Here is a 26041-nt window from a genome sequence, read left to right on the forward strand (position 1 = left end):
GCTTGTCCTTTTCCCATGTTCTCTATTCGCCTCGCTGTCGTTACGTTCGGAACGAACAGTACTTTGTTTGTAATACGAATTATTCTACGAACGTACGAATTTTATCTCTTCTTCGCGTACTCTTAGCATACGTTTGTATACGCGTCTGTTTGCGTATCTATACGCTTATCTGGATCCTGGGTTTCACCTTCGCTGGAAAAAAGTGAGGTTACGTCGCTCAGTTCTGGTCGAACACCCGGGCTAGGAAGCACAACTTTCGCGATATTATCTCGCCGCGACTAATTGCACGCATTGTGGATCCTCTCCTCGACACTTCCTCGAATGGCCTCCCAGAAAACTGTCAATGGGTCAACTTTCTGGTCGTCAGATTCTCGTTAGACAGACCGTATTCTATTTTTTTCTCGGTGATTTCGAACGTCAAGTCCACGAACGACGATGGTTTCGTTTTGCTGCGCATGGGAAAATCTCACGGCATACCCTTCGACCCCTACGACCTCCGCGTTAAAACTGATTTCTTCCACCCACACGAGGATCCTCGAAGCGAATCGGTATTTTCGTTCCTCGAAGGCCCCCCCTTACCTGATCGTCGAATCGCGTTGCAATAATACCAAAGTCTTCGGTCGATTTCGACGCTTTAATCGCGTATAATTTGCGGAACAGACGGTGATTAAGCGCACAGTGATTCAGGATAGGGGGATCATCCACGTTTGTAACCCTTTCGTACCCTTTGTCTCGCAAAAATTAAACTAGACGGAGGTGTTAATTTTTTTATTCTTTCGTATTTCCGATGTCGTAAATCTTCGGATAGCTTTTGTGTCCAGAGACGCCTAGCGGGAAATATTGGCGTTTGCCGCGTTGGTCGTTTCGCGGTGTTACAAGCACACGATCCAATTTGCGGAAGATGATTTACCGCTGGGACGTGAATAGAGGAGGTCAGGTAGGCAAGAGGGTCGAATTGTTTCCACGACGACGGGGGCTCGTTCAAAATGTAAATCGACTTCTTTTGTGGCTGTGGAGGAAGTTTTGTTCCGGGAGCTTTCGGTTTCGACAAATTTGACATTCGCCGCCGCGTCGAAACGTTGCACCGCGATCGAACAGTCATCCTCGTCGATTGGCTTCTCGCGACTGTCGGTGGATCTCGAACGATTTGTTGCAAGAAAAAGCCTCACCGAACGGCCGATCGATGGCCGCTACGGAACGGTTGTCATTAGTTTCAGTGACTCGCTCCGGTATCGCAACCCTTCAATTTACAAAGGCCGTTCTGCCACCGAACCGATCGCGGATAATTGCTCAATTACGTCGTTTATTTATCCGAAAGCACTCGTCGGTCGCGTCGGTGTAATTTTACGCGACGAAAGTATACGCTGTCTCACGACTTACTTCTCGGTTGTTTTTTTTTTCTTTTTTTTTTTTTTTACTTCGTGATCAGTAGTTGTCGACGAGAACCGGCCTCGAAATTGATTGGATTCCTGTTCCGAACGTTAAAGGAAAATTGAAAGTACCTGCAAAGTAATTTGACAGATCAGGTGTGGGGTGTACAAAGTTGTGAATTTTCATTTATTTGGTGCTCGAGGCTCTGTGTAGCACGCAAGCAAGATAACATCGGAAATAAATGTTCGCTGTTCATACGTGCGCATTAAAATTGCGCGCAAAGCCTGCACCGTATCGTGGACCGATTACGTCTTCGAGTTTCGTGGCGTATTACCGTTACGTTTCGCGAAATTATACTCTTCTCTGGAGTAACAAAATAAGGCAGGCGTACGGAATGTTTAACGAGACAGAATTTTGCAACGGACTGTTCGCGTCACGCGACGACAGCAGACTGTAACCTTTTCCAGTCGAATCATCTCGGTTTCATCTAATTTAACGTAACACGCGAGCGACTTAATTCGCGTCGCTTCTCGCCACCAGCCGCAGAAGTGGAAACACGACACCCGGACCCGAAACTCTTCAACGATTCTAGGCAAAGAGGCTCCCCCAAAGATCGGCTTAACAACGATGCTTCTTTTAGCCGCGTCGTACGTGCGTGGATTAATGTAATTATGCCGATGTAACGCGACGCCGGTGCTACTGACGTCATCGCGTTCCACGTTCCTCGTCCCTCTTCGTTGTTCGCGAGCAATGTCTCTTGTTTGCCGGATATTCGTGTTCGTTCCGAGAACGCTGACGGGGGCTCGTTCGTCTCACCTCTTTTTTTCTTCTTCGCGTTTCTACTTTGATTCCTTTTTCCTCCGTCGTCCTATTTAATTGCCTCTGCACCGGACATCCGTCTCGTCGCGACAGTAGTTGACGGTTAGGTGAAATCGAGCCGGTGACTGCAGTAGCTCGCGCTACCGTGGACGGTTGCTCGGATTTCAGACAAATTGCAAAATGTATTTTTACCGAAAGCGATATTTCTTTTCGCGTTGCATTCAAGTTAGCGGAAAATTTCAATCAATATTTACTCGTCTCGTCGATGCTCCAACGTGCTAGTTGTTGATCCGGTCATAATTTTTATACGCTTACAAATTACTCATTTATGAGTAATTTTATAAGATGAAAAAAACAGCTTTGTCATTTTAGGATTTTGCTCTAATGTATTGATAACCTTTTTACAAAGAGAATTGTATGTTTAGAATTTTCGGGTTTTTAACGATAGAATTTTTATTCCTGTGTTGTATTCCTAAGAATACCGTGTGTGCTCATCCCTTGATGCAAGTGGTCCCAGTGTTTCGAGGAGAGCATCGAAAGCACATCCCGTCGCGTGAAAATCCTCGAGACAATGCTTCCGACGTCTGGTGTGCCACCGTTTCCCCTCTTTCCGCACTTCTTGCAGCCGTTCGCTTCCTGAAGGGAACTTGGGAACTAAAAATAGGCGATTGCTTTAACACGTGCACTGCACCGACCGTAACGATGCCTAGCGTACACTCGTCCGGACGAGAGTACTAACCTGTGCCACCAAAGAGAACGCGTAACACGAAGGTATTTCATGCTTTCTCAAAAGTGTACCTACTTCTGCAATTGTAGGTGTTACGTTTGCAAATTAATCCTTTCGCGAGTGAAATTAACTTTTATTGTAAATGACTAATGTGGGGTCCCTCTGGCGGGTGGGGTCCATCGCTTCCCGTATTCGCCGCCAGAGGGACCCCACATTAGTAATTTACAATAACGTTAATTTCAATTTTAGTGAGATCTATCGCTTCCCGTATTCGCCACCAGAAGGACTCCCACACTAAAATTTGAGAAAATATCGTGGACGTTTCTAAAGATGAAAAGCGTGGTGATCAGCATTCCCAAGTATCGCGTTCGAGATAAATTGAGACGATTAGACGGAAAATTAGCGACCGAATAAGTAGAAAAGTATAACTTGATTTTCTGAACGGCGAACGAAGGTGAAACTTGTGCGAGCCAAAAAAGGCACGCCGTGCGGAGATTTATCTGCTCCGGCGGACGTAGATGGAGCGATCCGCTCCGAGCGTTGGGAAGAAATCGAAATTTATGATCGGTACGTGGCGTGTGTCGTTCCTAAAATCGTTCGCGGTAAACAATGGCACACGTACGTGACCGACACTTTGATTATTAGACTCTCGTGTTTATGGTCCATCGATTTGTAGCTCGCAACCGACACCGAAAAAGCTGTTTATTTATTTATAAATTTATTTATAATAAACAAACTCGATGGTCCGATCCCGACATTATTTGGTATTCTTGAAAAAAGTAATATTACAATTTTTAAATTATAAAATTTGGAAGAAAATATGCATCAAATTATTAGTATTTTGTTTTTGATTTCAGACGTGGTTCTTCACTGACCGGGACGATCCATACTTCCAGAATCAAACGAGTGAGTAACAATTCCAATAAATAAATATTGCTTTTTTTGCAAAATTATAAAAACGATTGACTTAAAACAAAAAAACATGAATACGCCTGGGGTAACAGTATTGGTGCTCTGGAAACGCTGGAAAAAATATTAATTCATATCTAGTTATTTGACTAATAAGCTGCGAAAGGGTCGAAACGCTCGATCCCACGAGGCGTATTGCTACAGAGAAGCAACGTTCTGTAATTCGCGCGCAAGAGATCGCGCATAATTTTTCTAATAGTGAGAACGTTTAGCCAGTCAGTGGCCCACGATCGTCGTTTCGAGTCGAGGAGATCAGTTCGTTAATTAACGAAGTAATTAAGGCCCGAGCCCGAAAACGTCGCCGCGAGGGTGATCGTCGGAGGCGTAGCTTGAAACTTAAAGATTTCGCGACAAGATTCGTCAAGTTCATTCGATTGTTCATACTTTGTTGGCAACAAATTTAAATAAAATTAAATAGTATAGTTTAGACAAATTACTTGTAATTAAATCGTACGTTAAGAGGTTAAATAACCATTTACGAAAAAATGTTGGCTAACAATAGCGCGAATCGTAGCACTAATCTTCGATTTGATCTCTTTCAACCGTTGGGGGCTGATACGTGAGACACTACCTTCAAACTAAACAACGGTGAGGAGCAAGGGGAATCGGCTACCCGTTCCCCGCCCATTTTCTCCACTTGTTAGCTTCTTGGCCTTCGAACTGCGTAGCAGTAGGATTTCCATACATCTGGACATAATTTCGAAGTGTAAAGAGAACAGAAAACTATAGCTATAGAATCTTATTACATTATTAAAATTAAAACCGTTTGTAATACAATCAACAGTTAATATTTTGTGGTTATACCTGCCAGTGTCATTCGCTGTTGCTACATGTTGTTCTGTCGCATTTTCTTTCGTTCGCGTTCCTCATTACACGATCGACAGAAGACGCGATCGACTTAGCCAATAACAACCAAGAACCTGAAATGTAGAAGGGATTAGGTGGCACGGGTAGCCGACTTCCCTCGCCCCTCGCGTCTTTTAGCGTGGTGGTAGTGTCTCGAGATCTCGGCTCACAATAGTACAGTGAAAACTCGATAAATGTCGCTACTCCGGGTCCGGTCAGCAACACTTACGGAATAGGAGAATCGTCTTTCGAATTTGATTGTAGTTTGCCGACGTTTCGAACGTAGAAAGAGTCAGTAGCTAGAGAAGAAAGAGGGACTGAAACTCGGATTTATTGCCCCAGTTTAAATATCCGCGTCAGTGTGACCACACTACTGCACAGAAGAAAGTTTTTTATTTTTTACTTTTTGTTAATAAAAATTTCACTATCATGTTGGGGAGATTTCTCTGATTAAAATGAGGCTAAACACGATATAAATCGGTCAATATTTGGTAGCATAATATTGAATTAAATATTGTACTTGCGAGTCTTTCTCTCTTTATTTATCCTTCTTGTGCTGTCCTTTTCTATGTTCGGAAATATCAAAGAACGACGCATCGAGGTGCTGGCTACATTTATCGAACGGGAGGTAGCTATTTTCAAACGGAACAGTTCCACCGTTTCGTAAGTGATCAAAAACTGCAACACTTATGAAATAGGGAGTTTCGTTAGCTACCACTGTTCGATAAATGTACCAATCCACTGACCTTGCGAAGATACGAGTACACAATATTTAATTCAATATTATGGTAACAAATATTGGCCGATTTATATCGTGTTTAGTCTCATTTTAATTAGAAAAATCTTCCCCACATGATAGTAAAATTTTTATTAAAAAAAAGTAAAAAATAAAAAACTTTCTTCTTGTACAGTAGTGTGGTCACACTGACAGGGACATTTAAACTAAGATGACGAAGGCAATAAAGATTTTTAAAGAAAGCCGCTACGTCTCCGGTTACACTTCGCCTCACTGGTTCAAGGGGGATCCCCCTAGTGGTGGGGATAAAAATGTATCATTTATGGAACAGCTCTTGAGGACATTTATCGAGTTTTCACTGTAGTTCGCTTTCGGTACATCCTCGTTGAAATTGGCGCTGTATAGTATTGTTACGAAACGCTGTAGGGCCTACGGTTAGATTCAGGTAAACGATCTAGGTCCGAATGGCTCTATTAAAAAAGAAACGCGAGGAGAGGAACGTTTATTTCTGTTGTAATACGAGACACGGATAATTACGACGTCGGGGCTTAATGGTTGCCCTCGTTTATGCGATAATTACCGGCGAAACGAGCGCGTGCGTGTAGGAGCACGGCTCTCCTCTCCGGGAGCGGAGTCGGTCGATCATTGCAAAAGTTTCAGCCCCGTCTCCGGCGCGGCGGTCGTCCTCGTTGGCCCTTCATACGTGATTCTCGGTTAATGGTCACCGAAACATGTCTCGTCTCGCGCGACTGTATCTGGCGAATTACTCCCAGGAACGTTTTAATGGCCGTGCTTCGGCCGTAAGTTCGAAAGCTTCGAACCGAAAGCGACGTGTCGTTATTCCGAGACCGAAGCCGCGCTATTAATCGCTCCGCGAGCGTAATTGGATCCGCGCAGAAGCGCCGTTGCGTTCGATACGATCCGTCGCGTCGGTTGTCGCCGTTCCAGCAGTTCTTAACCTTTTCGAGCCTACGGCACAGTTTTAAACCGAGCGTAAACGATCGGCACGCGTTACCAATCTTGTCACGCGATGAGACTTTTACTACCTCATTTTCGCGGTACCATTATACGGGCGTACAGGATTTTTAAAAATGCTCGTGATTATTAACGTGTATTTATAAATAATCAAATTAGATTTTTATTCTCAGCCAACTGTCTATATCCCATCTCTAAAAAAGGATGGCGGTTTTGCGACGGTATTAGGAGACAATGAGTTTCTTTTTTTTTCGACTTCCTCGGAGACGCCAAAATTGCCTTTCTGGAAACATGCATGCCATTTTCGAGCCGTTTCATCCGCAATGGAATCTCCTCCATAAATGGCGCATACGTTTCCAGCAACTCGGGACGCTGTGCGACCTCGATTAAACTCGAATACCAGAAGGTGTCGGAAACGTTTCGTGTTTGTCAACTTTATCGACTCCCATGATCTGAAATTTAAAAACGGAATAAGAAAAATTTAAACGTCACAAAATGCAGAACTTCACAGGCATTACGACGTTACGAAGACAAAAATGGCACACACTTGGTGGACAATTTAATATAATTACTTACGTATCGCACCAAATTTCGACAAATTTTATAAAGTTTAATTTATATCGACACTTCACTTTGGTTGTGCATATTTACTTTTGGAACGTACTTTGTTGTTCGCAGCGAAGAAAAAGAAATAAATAAATTTCGATTTTATTCGAAATAAAGTTTGTTCTGTTTCGGTGATCTTTAAAGACCGAAAGGTTGGTACACAGTATGTCGGAAAAATAACGGAACTTTTTAAAGGGTATAGCCGAATAAGGGGGTCAAATGTGCCCTTGAACCAAATGTGACATACGATGGATCCACCGATAGAGCATCAAGAAAAAACGTTCTGTGCCAAATTTTAACCCTCTATCTTGTTTGGAAGAGTAGTTATTGAGAAAATTCGGATTAACGAATTTGTGCCTATTTCCCCTATTTAATCGAGTACAAAAATTATAAAACAAATCTGGTGCATTGTGGTTATTGAGATACGTGTTTGAGAATTTTTTCCGATTTTTTGATTCCAAATCCTAGGTGTGAAAAATTGAAAATGCAAAAAAACACAGAAAAATACGGATTTCGTATTGAAGCTTTCGAGACACTAGATTTCTATAATTACTGTAAATGCGTATTGTCATTGGTTATCTCCCTGAATTTTTTCAGATTTTTTGGTAGGGTGCGCCGTAGTAGCAAAAATCAAAAACCGATTTTTTCGACGTTTTTCGCGTGAAAAAGCATCTTATACTTTGAATTTTTCATGATAAAGCATTTCTATATTGAGCAGAACAGTGTATACAAGAAGAAAAGCAAAAATCAGTCACGAAAAAAAAAGTGCTATGCGCGATATATTGAGAAGTATCAACGGTATTTTCAAGAGCTGCGATGGTGCAGTAAGATGCTTGACTGTGAGACTGCTGCAAACTTTTTGACGCGCGTTCGCGCCCTGCTAAAGTACATTTTTTTTATTATATTAATTTTGTTTTTTTTTTTCAATTTCTAACTAAACGACAGTGAAAAACTATTTGTTTATTAATATTTAAAAAATATTTTCACCTAAAATATACGCAAAAACAATTATGGAGCAGTTTTTATTCCATCATTTCTCTAGTCGTGTATTTGCTTAAATACGCCATTGTTTAATTTTTTCTACGTTAAATGAATATACGTACTTAGTTTTAAAATTGCAAACCTTTAATAACTTTGAATAGTGGAAGAAGATTTCTTCAATAAAAAGAATATGAACAGTCTTTGTTAAATGGGAAGGAAATTCCTATGTATATTGAGGTAGTAAAACACTAAAAGCGCACTTGGTCAACAAAGCGAAACTTTTAAAGAAACCCTCCCCTCGGGGGAGGGCGCCTCAGACCCAAAGAATTTGATGCGCGGGAATATAGTTGCAGGAAAATATTCCTCCGTTGGAAATTGTTAGTGGTAACCAAAAATATTATTGCGTCTAAATATACAGTATGTCGGAAAAATAACGGAACTTTTTAAATTTAATGAAAACTGCTAATGCCATCTATTGAAATAATATGTAACCTGAAAGCTGTATATTTCCTCTACAAAACAAAAGCATCATTATTGGAATTATTTTGTCACTTCGTCCCAGAAACACAATGGAAGAAAGAGCAAATATTAAATTTTGTTTCAAGCTCGGGAAAACTTTTACAGAAACATTTGAATTGATGAAAAAAGTTTATGGCGATGATTGTTTATCCCGTACACGTGTGTCGAATGGTATAAACGATTCCAGGATGGTCGTGATGCTTTGGAAGATGACCCAAAGCCAGGTCGGCCAAAACAGAAAAATCGCGATGAGTTGGTGGAAAAAGTGCGTGAAATGATTACCTACGATGCGACTTCAAGTGTGAGATGGTTGGCAGAGGTATTAAATACGATTAAAGACATGATTCACGAAATTTTGGCAAAGGACTTAAACAAACGGAAAGTCTGTGCTCGATTTGTTCCTCATGCATTAAATGAGGACCAACAGATTGCTCGCGTTGAACATTGCAAGGATCTTATTAAAACAGCCAGGCCGAACTGCACATTTCTGGAATCGATTGTGACTGGAGACGAGACTTGGTGCTTCAAGTACGATCCACAAACAAAGCGCCAAAGTGCAACGTGGAAGTCCCCAGACTCTCCGAAATCGAAAAAATTGCGATTCCAGAAGTCACGAGAGAAGACAATATTGATCTGTTTTTATGATTCTGAAGGTATTGTACTTGGGGAATTCGTTCCACAGGGTGAAAATGTCAATGGTGAATATTATCTGGGTGTTATGGAGCGTTTGTGGGAAAAAATCGTTCGAGTGAGGCCCGAATATCGAGCGCCAGGAAGTTGGTTTTTGTTGCACGCTAATGCACTATCGCACAAGACTGTCACTGTTCGTGAATTTTTGAAGAGAAAACAGGCCTGTGTGCTCCAACATCCTTCGTATTCGCCAGAACTTATCTCCCTGTGATTATTTCCTATTCCCAAAACACAAACTAGCCATGAAAGGAACCAAGGCGTGGTGACAAGAGTCATTGATGCGATTCCGCAAAATGATATAAAAAAGTCTACGCTGGCACTAGTAGAACGTGCCCCGCGGTGTATTGATGCAGATGGGATGTGTTTTGAATAAAAAAAAATAATTTTGGCAAAATAACTACTTTTCTTCTTTTAATTTAAAAAGTTCCGTTATTTTTCCGACATACTGTGTAGTTGCGGGCACAATTTCCTGCGACCACGGCTTGATGATTGACTCAACGATTCGTATCCGTGGTGAGGTACGCTGGAACGAGTCGCAATGCCGGTTGTGTTCTTAAATTCGTTTCCCCGTCCATTTCGCGGTTTGACCAAGCATGATGCACGCCGACAGAATATTCGGCGGATTTCTGCTCGGCAATAATATCGCCGAGCGTGCGGCTGCTGGCATTGTGTGCATACTAACACCACCCTCGGGCACGGATGCAAATTACAAGACGGAAAGACGACCGACTGGTCGGCGAAGAAGCGTCGAGACGCGCACGAAAAAAACAGCGTCCTATTCGTTTTTCTATTTGCGTTTTCATTCTATTTAGAACGGTTATTGGGACAAAGTCCTGTTTTCAAAATCCAAAGTCGATGTTGGACTTCGGTTTTATATTTATTAACCTTTTTTTGATTTTAGTTTTATTAACTCTTTCTAGTGCAAACGATACTTATTGATAGGTGTCTACGAAATTTCTTAGTTTTTTAATCTCTATATAAAAATTATTAAAGTTATAAAATTAAATTTAAATTAAATTATAATATTAAATTATTAAAATTATTCTAAAATACGTACTAACAAGGGTACCTTATAGTCGTGGAAATTGCTTTGGAAAAGGTGGAAGCTATAGTAGATACCTAGTATCAACAAACCCTAATAAATTTCTTCTATTATGTAAAATAATTACTTAAATTTATTTTTGAGAATAGAATGTGGCTAAGGGGTAAGACCACTGTAAAAACCTGAAATAAAACGTTTTTTTGCGATTTTTTTTTGATGGATGAAAAAGGACGAGGCTAATAATATTCAAAAATGTTATTAACCATGTCATTAAGTGTTTTTAAAAACGCTGGAGCCATTCTCGTGAGATATGTTTTGAATTTGAGATGCTCTGCGGCACGCAGTATAACTGACGCAAATTTGTATCTGGAAAAAAACAAAAAATTTTCTCTTAATCTACATGAGTATAGCTAGAGAAATACGTACGGTAGTTTTGAAACATTAATTTTTGTGTGATTGGCGAGCATTTGAAGTAGAAAGTTCAATTTTGTACAAAAAATGGGGCAATCATTTGTCAATAAATAATGTTAAAATTAACTTATCGAAGATTCCCTATGTATTTCTCTAGCTATACTCATGCAGAGTAAGAGAACATTTGTTGTTTTTTTTTCCAGATACAAATTTGCGTCAGTTACACTGCGTGCCGCAGACCGCCTCAAATTCAAAACACGCCTTGCGAGAATGGCTACAGCGTCGTCATTTTGCACTATTTTTGAATAAATATTTTTTTTTTAACACTTAACGATATGGTTATTAACATTTTTGAATAGTATTATCCTTTTACTTTTCCATGCATCAAAAAAAAAAAAAATTACATAAAAACGCTCTATTTCAGGTTTTTACAGTGGTCTTACGTCTTAAGCCGGAAACCTTATACTACAACTTGCACACGCTTTAAAATCAATTTTCACGACCGCAAAGTCACCTTGTAAGATAAATGTTAAGTTACGTACTTTACAATCGTCTAGAATCACAATTTAGGTCAACCTATTAAAGTTTACCAACCTTGTCTCCAAAAGAAAAAAGAACAACCGGGGAGAAAATGGTCGACGATCGATGAAGGTGAACGTGATTTGGAAAAGGGTTAATTTTAAGTGGAAAATGAGCAGAAATTTTGGTCGGCCGTGACCGGGACGGTTTTTAGATGATCCCCAGGTTGGGTAAGGGCCCTCGAGTCGATGACTATCCAGACGGATATTATTCCATGTTTCCCTCGTAACACGTCTGACGCATCAGTTAGCCGTGAAGCAGAAGCGTGGGTGGACGCATGCCAAGAGGGAGGATAATGCCGGCTACGGAAGGACGAAGGAGGAGGGATGAGCACGCGAGCCCTCGGGCACCGTCCGACATTTGACCTCACCACGCGCTCTGCACCGGTTTTCGCCTCCACCTCTAGCGTTTCTACCTGCCTCGAATAATCCACCCTTCGTTTGTCCACCTAGACACTGCTCAAAGAATATATGTATCGCCTCCGTTCGATCTTACATCCTTCCCTCTCTCGCTTTTGTTACTTTTTGCTTTCTTGTGTCGTTTAAATCTTCGGATCCTTCCTCGTTTAACCTTCCTCTTCAAGCGTTTCCGGCCATTTTCTACGTATACCCTAACCAGGGAATTTAGTTTTACTTTTCTTTATTCGATATCGAGTGTAGTACGGTTTGCTCGGCTAGAGTTCCGTCGCCTTAGACAAGAAAGCTCGAGTCGCTTGGAGCTCGAGAAACCAGTCTAGGGAATCCGTGGTATCGGAAAGGATTACTATGAGCAAACCGTATAATTACGAGCAGTTCGAACGGTTAATTGTCGAGTATTGTTGGAGGGCGTAATTGAAACGTTACAGTAACAAGTAACATCGTGGGAGTGCTTTGAAACAGGTACACACGGTATCGCTATGATCGCCCGGTGTGCTTCTCTCACATCGACGGGGCTCCTGAAGGAGCGAAACCCATCGAGACGAATTAATTAAAGCCTCTCTGTAGCGACGACCCGGTAGGATGATTATTAACCTCTTAATTAATTGCACGTCCACCCTCTCACTGATGGAGACCCCTCTCCTCTCTGTTTGCTTCCAGACGGCCACATGATCAACACGAAGTGCTCATCCTCTCACAACAGGCGGGCCCTCTGCTGTAAAATGTCCGTCGAGTTCGACAGGTTCCTCGACAGCGGCCGGAAGTGAGTATAATTCGTTGTTTTACCAGTACTATTGCGCATCGTCGGCCGCCACGACCACTCGTCCAGCTAATTAACCCTGAACGAGTAACGTCACGCTCGAACAATTTTGTATTTAAAAAAAAATATCGATTAACTATATACAGAACGAGGCACAAATTAGTCCCCAACGATTTTTCAGTACCTTTCGATGGTCCGACAAAAAAATGTTAATCAGCATTTAACCGACAAGAAATTTCGGTTGCTTAAGTTTAAAAGCAAATTGATTGTCGATAAAAAATTGAAGGCACTGTTATATTTTTTGTTGGTGAAATAATTGACAAGATCACAATTGTATATTTACAACGCTTTATGCACAAAGAAAGACGTGTTCGCTTTAACTGCTGCCACAAGACTACAGAGAAGTCGACAACGCGCATAGTACTTTTATAAAGCCTAGATGGCACTAATACAATGCCTATTGTATGATAACAGATGGCGCGATTAGCCCCATGTTTGAATGTCCATATTCCAACATTTTTAAACGAAATTAGGTATTTTTAACTTCATAGTATTGCAAATGACATCGAGACGAATTCATTGTCGTGAATTGCCATGAATCGGTTGCCACGATATCTGAAATAATTCGGCGATAAAAGGGGCTGAAAAATCGTGGGGACTTATTTGTACCTAACCTTGTATACAGGGTGTCGAATTGCTTATTTTTTACGATAAAAAACGATGTATCAAAGCAACGGAAAGGACTGTTAAAATCAGTTCGGTATAAAAATTGGATAGATTTATTAATCTAACAGCGAATAACCGATAGGTGATAAAATTGTGTTATTCAGCCCGTAAGGAAATAACGTAGGAGTCCGTGGGGCAATCCGTGTTGTTCATTCAGGGTTACACGCGCGGCTGGTCGTCGCCGAATGCATGGTCGATCGAGCAAGATGTTCGTAAACCGAAATGAATGTGTGCTCGTGCCAGAGTTGGGAAAAAATTTAATTCGTATAGTAAATGACGAATAAAATCAGCGTACAGTAATTTATTCCTGACGTTTCGTCGACAGAGCATGTCGATTTGTATTTGTTCGTTGCGATATATGTACATATTTCATTCAATAATGGAAACTCTCTTTTTCTCTAACCTAAAATTTAATCCATCTCTGACGCGTGCAAATTGTAGAATTTTAATTGGACGTAATATTGCGCCGTATTGCTAATATTACCATATATAATTATAAATTTTTGATCAGAGCATTAATTTATTAAATCGTTACACTGTTGCGATACTTTTTAACACGTTCACTGCCAGATCAAAACCGTATAATATTCTGCAAAAGTAAAATCTTGATTTTAGACCATTGTAGGCTACATAACCTAAAATTTGTTTCAGTACTTATTTTTGTAATCTTATTAAAATTCATAAATTCTAACCAAATTTATTTTTCTCGTCGTCTTAACTTGAGAATTAATTTTTCTAGTATTATAATGGTAAATTCTGTCACTCATATGTGGGTGACGTGACAGTGAAAGTATTAAATAATTATTTCGAAACACGTGATCCCAATCTCGTATCGAACAGTGGAGAGATTCATGGAAATCGAGTTCCATCGTGACTCCCATTCTCCTGGACGTGGGTCGGTCGTTAATTAAGAATTACTCGGTTAATTAGCCTCGACACTTTGAGTCCCGCGTTGACGACGCAACAGGTTGAACCGTCGCAATTTTCTTTCGTCGATATCGCGCGGAGAGAAACGTAGCTATAGTCCAGCCCTGTATATTTTTTAAGATGGACGAAAAATGCGAATTTATGCGATGCTCGACTCGCGACTAGGTACTAAATAGCGAGAACAGTTCGTTCCAATGAACATCCGCACGGAGAATAATTTATCGAGGTTGTTCCACCGAGAATATCGATTCACCGTGAGAAACGGTCCGGCGAATTCTTTCGAGATGTTGTTCCACGTTGATTGGTGTACGCTGGTCCCTTTTTCAGCCGCGCGATTCATCGCGTTTAATCGCAGGGATCAATCAACCGTTGTCTCCTCGATGGCAGAACCGCGGCTTGAATCGGAGTGATAAGTGGCTACTTATTATGAAATTGAGAAACAAGAAGTAGTTTTGGTTGGACATTTTTAACGGAATCGATTAGCGTCCAGTTTCTGAAAGGATCACTCGTTATACGGTTCGTGTCATTAGTGGTCTCAGAATATTCTTTTTCTGTCGTTAATTCAGGGTGATTCGTGCCAGGGGCTACGACTGTTTCGAATTGTTTAATTCGTCGAGTGAATTTAACACAAATCGCTAATAATGCATGATTGTAATAAATAATAAAATTATATTATTTGAAATAATTATAATAAGATAATCGAATCTGTGAATCGCAATAATTAAAGATAATTCTCAAAATCGTGATCGTATTACGCAACGACCCTGTATCCCGAATCCGTATACGTAAACAGAAAAGGAAAGAGCTGGCGGTCAAACAGGTCGCTCGTTTAGGCAATCTCGGAACGGTGCACGTGGTATGAACTCGAGCTTTAATCTTCTCGCGGGACAAGTTTATCTGATACGTTGAACTTATCCAGTTGCTTTTTTATCCTTTTCGGACAAGGTGGCCGCGATACCGGTCTTCCACCTGACGGTGCATCGATAATGCCCCCGATATCCACTCGGATAGACCATCGATCTTCCGGTAAGAGGAACGTATGCCCGTTAGAATCGAACGCTGCTCGTTGAATCCCCCCATTGAAGAGACGAACAGTAGGCGGAAAGACGACGCGTTAGAGTTTCACGTGGAACGAATCGATTCGATTCTGATTTTACTTATTGACCGATCGCTGATCACTGATTTTACAAATTTAAACACGGACAATACAAAATCACGTTCGATATTTTTCGCATAGACAAGAGAAATGAACACAAGAGGAAGTGAGACAGAAAATGAAATTACAGAAACATATTTCTAGCCACACATTATATTTTCGGTAAAGAATTTTTTTTCTCGAAAGAGCGTAGAATTTCAGAGGTATGTGTATTCACCAAAAATGATCGTAACTGACCCCCACAACGGAAAATAATTTTTTTAGAACGATTTGAAATTTTTCAATTTCTCCGAAAAATTAGTCCACCTTTCTCAATTTGTTTCTCGAAATTGCGTAGGATTTCGAAGGTATGCGTATTTACCAAAAATGATTGTAGTTGACCCCCGCGACAGAAAATAATTTTTCCAAAACGATTTGAAAATTTTTTTTGTCGAAAAATTTAGGCACCTACCACCTGTCGATTTTTCTTAAAAATTCGTTTTTCATTTCTAATAAATTTGTTTGAAGCTGTATGGAAATGTCTGATACTGTTTTGTAGCTATCCATGAGCTCTACTTCAGAAATAAATTTCATTGAAATATATTCACTATTGTAGCAGTTATGGTCGTTTGAAAATTGCGTTTTTTAATTCCTTCCATTGTCAACTTGCATATATTTACGTATACACTACAGGTGTCTGCCCATCAGTACCAGTTCAGTAAATAGTTTCTGTCACTCGATCTTACGTCAATACGTAACACGAGTGTTGAAGAATTGGACAAAATGTAAGCAAAGAATTGCGTCGTATCGGTTAAAGCGCGAAGAAGCGGGTCCATTATCAGCCGCGCGTTATTAAACGCTTCTCTCCACTGGAAAGGGCGTTCGAGCCGACAGGAAGATTCATATCTCCGCTAATTGTTTGCTTTTCAAGCGGTCCTCGGTGAGCCGTTTGATGTCCTCGATGGCTAATGCGCCGCGCGCACGCCAAAGCAACAGAGGCACAGTTACTCTACAGGCGGAATTTATTTTTTCCAACGTTTTTCAGCCACTTACGACGCCGTTGCGCACGCACGTGTGTTCCAGACCGAAAGACCCTAGCTAGCATGTTCTCGAAATAGAGAGAGTAGATCTCGCGTTTGATAGAGTGGAGTACATGGATAGTTCACTCGAATTCTTTGCGTCTTTTTTTTTTGTTTTTTTTTTTGAATGATATACAGGCACTCATAGATTCCGGAAAGACTAAAAAAAGGTCGACCAGAGACGAATAAACAGATAAATCGCTCGACGTCTAAAACTTCTGATGTCTTGTTTGGGTAAGCGAAGCGTTCCAAGTGGAATTATAAAGTGTCGTTTAGAATGGTCCTGCTCGGATTAATTAATTTAAAGCAGCTAATGTCCTTTTGTTGGTGTTGGTTTTTCTCTTCTAAAAGAGAAAGTTTTCTTTACGTAACAAAAACCATCGACGCGTATGTTGCGTTTAGAGATACGAGTCAAGAGGGTGCAGCTGTGTCCCTTCCTTGACTTGTTTAGACAAAATATAGGACCGATTGGGTCTGAGGGTACGGGACGAATTCTTCGTCACTGACTTTTCTCATTCTGTATGTTTCTTTCAATGCGTAAAGACGTGCCTTCCAAGTGTTTCAAATAAAGCTTAGTAAAAGTTATATCGTTTAAATTATTTTATTTATTCCACCACCTATTTCCAATAGTTGGTTAAATTTTTATAGCAATCGTGTTTGATAGAAGAAATGAATTTCAACGAGTCCATCATATTTATTTTTCCATGCAGTCGAACTGTTTGTTGTAATATTTCTCACGAATCCGAAGAGTCTCGATATAATTAATTTGTATTTATATCGAATACCCTAGAAAAAGGCATAAATTTAGGCCGCCCTTCATTATCAGCATATTAGCTAAACTCTAACATAGTGATGTGTATCTAAATTGACTCTAGTGGAAACCAGGTACCACTTGATTTCGTCCTGGTCCTTAACAGTGATGGTCCATCGACTAGACAACCTGGCTCCCTCAAAGCGTACATTCCCCGGGGGCTGTTTGCGAAAGAGACGTTATTGCCACGGGTCAGCCATCGAAAATTTCGTGTTTAGATAGGGCGCCACCGATCGCGTCGTCAAAATATTATCTCTGCTAAAGTGGCGCCTAGAAAAACACGTCTAATGGATCGTCGTCGTTTTCGTCGTCGTCGTGAACCAATTACCAAATTTCGACCGGTGGCGGCGCGTTTTCTTTCCTATTGCGGCTCGACTTTTTCCTTGTTTGCTTTCCCGCTTCTCGAAACCTCCGTTCAAAGCCTCGTCGCCGGTAGCCGAACCGGAGTTCCTCGGGTCCAAACGCAACGTTCCGAAAAGAAGGTCTGAAAATAATTCTTTCTATTCCACGATCTCTAGATCGCTCGATTCCGGTATTATTTTTTTTTTTTTTTTGCCATGATTTGCTGCGATTTTATTGGTCTCGCGAACGGTGGATGCGGTAATGGTCTTTCCGTAGTCAGATTAACAGCCGCAATTACAGCTCGTACAGCACACTGTCTCTTTCCATGAAAGAGTGTGGTAGTTGGTCTTTGATCCCCGTACTTATCGCGGTTACATCGTGGTACGCTGGTTTACGTGTTTCGTTGCTCGACCGAGTAAACAGTTTAAGTATCCGACGAGGGATTGTTATGGGAAAGAACGTCCAGTGGCTTCCCGGTCGGCCGACTCCCTTCCAGAGACCGGAAGTCCCGTCGATGGTCCTTGGATGCACGCTTGACTTTCTTCTAACAAGGGGACACAGCTGACTCCTTAACTATCGATTTTCACCGGTGAATCTACGGTAGTCCAAAAGTATAAAAAAAAATTTCTCGTTGCGAAGTTTCCACAAAAATATATGAAAAATAAAACAAAGTTGGATTGACAAAAATGTGCACCCGTCGGATGCTCGACTTTTCTTCAGAGTGTCTAAACTCTAGGAAAATCCGAAGGCATATTTCACTAATTTCGGTAGTCGAGCGTGCTCGAACAGGTTCGAACACGCTCCGTCACTCGAGTTTCCGTAGAAAAGCTTTTGGCGGTCAGAGGGGGACACTCGGTCAGTGGAACGCTCGGTTCTTGCTATGGATAGTCGGGCTATTTTTCTCCTCGGTAACGAAATACGCGTGCTTTCGGATGGCCAATCGAAGCTACTCTCCACGAGACTCCTCCGAGTGGCGGTTGCACGTGCACGAGGGGAATCCTTTTGTGCGCTTTCAGAAAAGTCTCATAATACCGGCGCGAGGCCAAGACGAGCGAACAGGAGACTAAAAAAGGATAGCTAGAAAGGACGAAGCACGAGGGACGCTCTGGACCGATACCCAGTGGCCCGGAATTCATCCGTAGCGTGCCAAAAATAATTTACCGATTTTCGCTGCTGGCTACGGGCGTCGGAAAATATTTGGCGAGCAATTTTTTTTATTACAATCGTATATATTTAATGCATCGTTCAATGAAACTCTTCATTACCTACACAAAAGTTTAGTTTAGTTTTTTAATTATATTAAAGTAATATATTTAATACGCCTTAGGTTATACAGTTTAGACTATTCGCTATGCGTTTACATCTCAGCTGACGAAACAAAAGCGAAGGAGGATTGCATCGAGTTTACATTTATGACTAAAAGGTGTCATGATTAGTCTAAAGTACAACAAATATTATTAAAATGCTAAATAGAAATTTGTTCACATACACGAAGCATAATGTCTTTTCTCAAATGTTTAAATCTGGTTCTGTCTTGAATATTTTGTAAGACGTGACATGAAAATTCAATATTACAAATATTAAGAAAAATTACATAATTTATTTGTCAACCGAGCGGCGTTTTATGGTTGGCGTGCAGTGAACTTTTTAAAGCGTATTTAGCAGCGAAAGCCGGTGTATAATTTTCGTCACGTTACGAATAAATTCTGGCCCCGCTGTGCGTCGGTGCGTCGCGAGGACGATGAGCCGGTGTGGGATTAACGAGGAAGGGTGGTGAGGGGAAGGGCCAGCTGGCACAGGAGGAGACGATTCAATCTCCTTTCTTTGCCTTCTCCTTTCGACGCGAAGCCATTGGAGAAAGAAGAAGGGCTGGCAGGGGGCAGAAGGAAGTGTCTCGAATGTCGCATATGCGGGCTCGTTCTCCTTTCGGCTCTATTCGCCCTCTTTCGGATCCTCTTCCTCTTGTTCGCGAACCCTTCTCGTCTGTTCTTTCCTCTCATTTTTTTTTTCTCCCTTAGTCTTCGTCTTCAACCCCTTTCGGTATCCAAGTTGTTCCACGGAGGAAAAGATGCTCCGTGCGCAATTTATCGGACCGTGGAAACTTTTATTCGCTTTTCGACAACTTTGCTGCAAGTAGTTTCTCGGCTCTCGGCGAACGACGCGATATATTTGTCCTTCGCGACGCTCTGCAGAGTCGATTTATAGGATTTCAGCCTGCGAGAGTAGTTTTTTTTTATCGGATAAACTAATTTATCTATTCGATCTGCAAACTTTAGTTGCAGCGAGTAAATTGGACTACGGCCTTACGTATTTAACGCTAGATTTATTACAATACTTATGATTAGACTGCGGATGTTTATGCATTTGTGGGAAATTTTAATTTTAAAAAAAATTACAGAATGCACTTAATGTGTAAAATATAAGAAATACGTACAGGGAGATACGAATTATTATATTTAGGGGCTGAGACAACCCTCTACAAAGCTCCCGTTTCGTTTATTCTATTAATAAAAATATGAATTGGCATTGTGTGCATACTAACACCACCCTCGGACACGGATGCAAATTATAAGACGGAAAGACGACCGACTGGTCGGCGAAGAAGCGTCGAGACGCGCACGAAAAAAACAGCGCCCTATTCGTTTTTCTATTTGCGTTTTCATTCTATTTAGAACGGTTATTGGGACAAAGTCCTGTTTTCAAAATCCAAAGTCGATGTTGGACTTCGGTTTTATATTTATTAACCTTTTTTTGATTTTGGTTTTATTAACTCTTTCTAGTGCAAACGATACTTATTGATAGGTGTCTACGAAATTTCTTAGTTTTTTAATCTCTATATAAAAATTATTAAAGTTATAAAATTAAATTTAAATTAAATTATAATATTAAATTATTAAAATTATTCTAAAATACGTACTAACAAGGGTACCTTATAGTCGTGGAAATTGCTTTCGAAAAGGTGGAAGCTATAGTAGATATCTAGTATCAACAAACCCTAATAAATTTCTTCTATTATGTAAAATAATTATTTAAATTTATTTTTGAGAATAGAATGTGGCTAAGGGGTAAGACCACTGTAAAAACCTGAAATAAAGCGTTTTTTTGCGATTTTTTTTTTATGGATGAAAAAGGACGAGGATAATAATATTCAAGAATGTTATTAACCATGTCGTTAAGTGTTTTTAAAAAAATATTTATTCAAAAGTATGAATTTACATAAAGATCTACTTATGATCGACAGTGTAACCGATCGAAGCACGACGAATACTAAATTTCCAGCTCGAAAGTCGATCGCGCATCTCTGGGATTAATCGTCGCAATAGGCGAATTAGCAATAGCTAAAGGATATCTCCATATTTTTTCAGCGTCGAGATTCCAGCGCGTCTCGGGTCGTTGAAAGCCGCGCGACCACTTATCATCCGTCGCTTAAATTATCGTTGACGATTTTGCACCTAGCTCCGTTCAATTATGCGAACGCTTTACGAGCTGCCACTTAGATCCCGTGCTATCGATAAAAGAAACGTCGGCGTAGCCGCGCCGCGAATTTATGGAATTCCTGTTGCGCAGCTGCCGCGCTTCGAATACGTACGCACTCAGGACGTTTCGAGCGATTTGCGTCGAGGAATCGGCTACCCTTTGACGATCACCGGTCCGATCCATCCTCGAGATTTTCTGCGCTTCGCCCGTTGATCTTCGATTCCGGCTAATTTTCCCCAACGATTTATTTACGCTCGCGAATTCAATCGGGTACGACGCAACATTCAATCTGCAGCGATTTGATAAAGCTTGTCGTTTAAATTTCAACGATTCCTTACATTTACGAAGAGAATCGAAAGGAGAAATCTAAAAGCACGAAAGTTAATTAACCGACTATGTACTCTTATTTCATCGATGTATTTTTCTAGCAGGATGGAATTCGACTGCCCCGCATTCGTTGGCCTTCGAGCTTCGTCTCGTGTTTCTCGGTTTGTTTGGGTTTCGGATATTCTGGCCTTCGAAACTCGCAATCGTCCCGTCACAACACGTAGCTCGGTGAACGCGATGAGTTGCCCATTATAATTTTAGACGTATCGGTAAGCCAACTTCTTACTTCTCGAAATCTCATTAACGGATTTTTTAAGATACATTAATCGGATTATTTATTTATTTATTCACGGGGTTAAATACCCATAACAAATGTAATTAGAGATTCGGAAATTTTGTTTGCTCCGTGACCAGTGACCTTTCGTTTTCATCGATAGATAGAAATCGAGGGTTCGTAATTTTGTAATTCTTTCCTCGACATTCTTCCAAAGTTTGTCCCATCATTCGGCGCACATAAAGCCGTTTTTACACATGGCGATCGTGACCAGAATTCGACGAGCCCAGCGCACCGACTATCGAGGACGCGACCAGAAACGGAATCGTACGAAATTTTATGCGTCCCAAATCAATTTATAGTTTTATTTATTGACTTGGGGTGTATTGGGCGCTTACAGTCGACCTGGTTCGATCAGGAAACATTCCAAGATGACTTTTACGGAAAGTCGAACCAGATCTTCGATGGGTGAAGATAATCGGTGAGAGGGAATCAGTTGTCGAGTCTATCGTTCTGCAGATACAAAGTTGTTCGCGGAAACTTCAAAACTCAGTCGTACGATCATCGTGTACAGGATTTCTTAGCGCGAAACAGGTTTCATAGTCCAGGATAACCAGGTCGTCGTCTTGAATTTTTCCGAGTTTCGTACCGTCCTTTATTACATACACACTCGGTATCTGTATCTTTCGATCGACTTGATGGTCAACCCTCCGGCATGTTTCGGCGTTAGTCGATAAATTCAACGACACTTTGCATTCAAATCCCGGTAATATAAAGCCTGACACACTCGACGTAGTAAAGGTAACTTTGCATAATGGGAAGAGTAACAATTTCTTCCTAGTTGATATTTTAAAACAAACGTTTTCAGTTTACTTTACCTTTTCCTATCAGTTATGTGTCGAGTTTAACACTTTGATTGCCACGTCATTCATATGTGGGTGGCAGGATTTACCACTATGATACTAGAAAAATTAATTCTCAAGTTAAGACATCGAAGGAAATAAGTTTGGATGGAATTTGTGAATTTTAGGTTATGTAGGTTACAATGGTGTGAAATAAAAATTTCAATCTTGCAGAATATTATACAGTTTTCATCTGGCAGTGAACGTGTTACTAAAGATACGCAAACTTTTCGATTCGCGTATACGTGAATCGCGTGTTTGAGCGGTGAACGTGGCTTAATTCTGGCGTTCCAGCGATTGGTCGTTCGCTCCTTCGAGCCAGTCGGACAAATTTCGAGCAAGCACAGACTCGCGCAAAACGTGCCGCGGGCGTTTCCAGCTGCCGTTTATCCATTGTTGGCGGAGTTTTAGATCGGTAACGACGATACCGATGATTTATAGGTGGAAGTTGTATCTCTTGGTATCCCGTTTGTAGCCGGTGAAAGGATCGGCGGGTCTTGGATGACGAGGAGCGTGCGGCGTTTCAGGTTGTCTTATCGCGTTCCGGCCAAGAACGGCCGCGGTTTGCACAGCGATAGCTGTATCGCCTCGTTCAAATAACGCGTTCCGATTGCGAGCCAGTACTCGCTGTTTTGTAAATCTCGCCTGTCGTACGCACCGTGTCCGGGTTAAGTGTATATGCTCGATCATTCCACGAGCCAGACCTAACCTAAACTTTATACGTTCATGGGCGTCATCGCAATACTTTTACGGTGCCTCGACAATACTTTCACATCGTTCTCGGTGTCTCGGCAATATTTCTACGACGGTTCCTAGTGCCTCGACAATAATTTCACGGCACCATTAATGTCCTCGACAATATCGATCGTCCACTTTCTGACCGCGTACGCAAACATTCTTCTATCTTCGAAAGAGTTAATTTACTCCGTTGACAAACAACGCTACTAATAAATTATATACAATTGTTGACGGTCTGTGTATTAAACCTGGCGTTTATCGTATTACGTTTTATTACGTCGGAGCGCGCATTAAGCTTCCTTCGAACGACCAAGGGTGAAACATAAAATTTTTAAAATTGTTACGTGTCGCGCATGACGAGTCGTGTGGCCGGAGGGACCTGGAAGGGGAGTGAACGCATCAAGGCACGGTCGTTCGAGGGTCGTTGCGAATAATCATCCCCGCGTCGTAACCAACGAACAGTTGTGCTCGTGTTTCGAGCTGCCCGCGATTCCTCGACGATATCCTTCGCGCTGGCGCAATTACGGAGAGGCCCGCAAAAAACTTGCTTCGCTTCTGGACACGAAGTTCCCCGCAACGGTGAACGCTTGCGTGACTTAGTATTATATATACAAGCAAAAGGACTGCTGCTGGTGTAATGCCGCATAATAAGCGTTTAGGAACGCTGACCGGGAACCTCCCATTTTCTCCTCGGAGTCCCCGGGTTCGACCGGCTCGTCATCCTCGGCGTCCTCCTGTCGACGCCTACGAGGTACCGATCCTCCGCTAACGATTATGTTCCCATTAACCAGGCTGGAATTTGCGTTCCGTAAGGAGACTGTGCAAAAACAGTTGTCGTCAAATTTTAGCCGCGTCTAGAGATTCTAATTTACGGATCTGAAATTTTTCTTCGAAAAGTGGAAAATTGCTGGTCGACAGAAACTCCTGAAAACGTTTCCGTTCGCGCGAGCGGGGTCCCATCCGATCCCTGATTTCTTTTAATCCCGGTAGAGGGGGCGCTTTAATCCTCCCGCGGGCCCCGGTTGACGTGAAATCGTCGGCATAGCTCCGCGCCTGTTTGTAATCCCGCCTTAATCGTACGTGTCCCCTGGTGGCAGGTGTATCGTTGAACGCCACACGTGATACGAATTCGGTGATTCCGTCGGCGTTCCCGGAATCTCGACAACGCGGAGAATATTATTTCTTGGACGAGCGAGCAAGGGGACTGGATACAAAACGCGGCGTGGCGGGGGGTTAGGTTCGCGTACGATCGTTCCTGGCTGGCACCTCGCCAGTTGTCGTCTTTTGTTCTCCTCTGCACGCGACCAGCCTTTCGACTACGATACGTGTCGTCGGAATTGTAAATACGCCCGATGGGAATGCGCCCATTGTTCCTCGCGTCGATTCCTCGACGAGGAAGAGCAAAGTGTTCGGTTTTAATTACAATCGCTCGACACAGCTTAACGTTCTAACCCTTTAACTCGTAGCACGTAAATTTAAATTCAATATGTCGTTCTTAGTATTGTGTTGAGCCTGATATTTTCCGATGTATTTACCACACGCCGCGGACTCCGGAACCATTTTAACTCGTAAAAATGGTTTATTTCGAAATCGTAACGATGCTTTAGTTTTTACCGACTAACGACAGTATTACATAAACGATAATAACAAACAAAACATTTATAGAGCGTTAAAGGTTGCTTAAACGCGTGACGAGGTGTCGTTCCTTTGGGCGACGAGTGGCCATTCTATTTCACATTTGAGAGCATCGTTGGCGCGAGAACAGTGGTTCGTGAGCGTGTTCGAGTTGGCTTTGAGGGGGTCTGACGCGGACGAGATAATAAATAAGGATTTTCGTATTTCGCTGGCGCACCTGTTGCCTCGGTCATTTCTCAACCGGAAACCATCTTCAGTACGGGTATAATGGACGCCAGAAAATAAATGAACTACGCGCTCGGTAACAAACTTTTAATACGAGGGTGATTTTAGTAACTGGACCAAGTTAGAGACTATATACATAGCTATTAAAAGTTGTTTTTCGCCATCACTCTTGTTGCTATTATTAATATAATTTCGTAACATTCTCGTGAAATAACAGTTGTCCAACATGGTCGAGTCGCGCGACGCGTGGTATCGTTTCAAACGGCCACTCTCCACGATCGATCGTTTAATCGATTTGACCCGTCGTCATAACACCCAATTGATTTAGATGACGCTGGTCCGTTGGACCGTGAGCCTCGCGATTAGTCGAATCGATTGTTGCGTAACTGTGTCAAAATTAATGGCGATGCACAACGACCGTCGTTCACTGTTACACTGCTAATGTACCAGGTGCCCCGGTAGAAACCAGTCCTCGTAACACCATACTACTTACTATTTTAAACAACGGAAATGAGCGCTACTTTTAAAAGTTTTATGATTCCAAGAGTGACGTAAGTGACGCAATTAGACGCGGATACCTTTTGGAATTAATTAAAATTTACGTTTTACTTAGACAATGCGGTTTAATATACCTGTATATTATAATGCAAGGTCTTTATCCCGTTATGGCCTTTGTGGTCCAGGCAGTCGCATATCTGCGAGTTCGTATCACGGTTTTCTACATTTTATTTCTAGATCGTTAACATTATTCGTACCTAATTTACGTTGTGCTTTAAAATCAGGAGTAAATGATTCATCCCAGATACGAATCTCTTTCGACCTCCAGATGGACGCCCATAGGCGTTGAACCTACGCGATCGCTAGATACGATTATTGAATTTCCGCACACGGTGCGACATGGTCGAATCTGAATTTTTCGGCAGCTTCTTTTCCGAATTATCCTCTGGGTCCTCCTTTCCTGGAGGCGAATTCGCGAGGGCAGCGAAATGATTGCGA

General features: G+C 41.7%; 1 protein-coding gene across 1 annotated transcript in view; it reads left to right on the forward strand.

The window, feature by feature from the left end:
- Positions 1-26041, forward strand: part of LOC122397305 (fringe glycosyltransferase) — a 113079-nt gene that overhangs the window by 3101 nt on the left and 83937 nt on the right. The window contains exons 3-4 of the mRNA XM_043396415.1: positions 3775-3823; positions 12348-12450. Coding sequence (XP_043252350.1) covers positions 3775-3823; positions 12348-12450 — 152 coding nt within the window. The remainder of the gene's footprint in view (positions 1-3774; positions 3824-12347; positions 12451-26041) is intronic.

This window comes from Colletes gigas, unplaced genomic scaffold (genome assembly GCF_013123115.1).
Source record: "Colletes gigas isolate AHSC1104 unplaced genomic scaffold, ASM1312311v1 Colletes_gigas_Sc00009, whole genome shotgun sequence".
Lineage (NCBI taxonomy): Eukaryota > Metazoa > Arthropoda > Insecta > Hymenoptera > Colletidae > Colletes > Colletes gigas.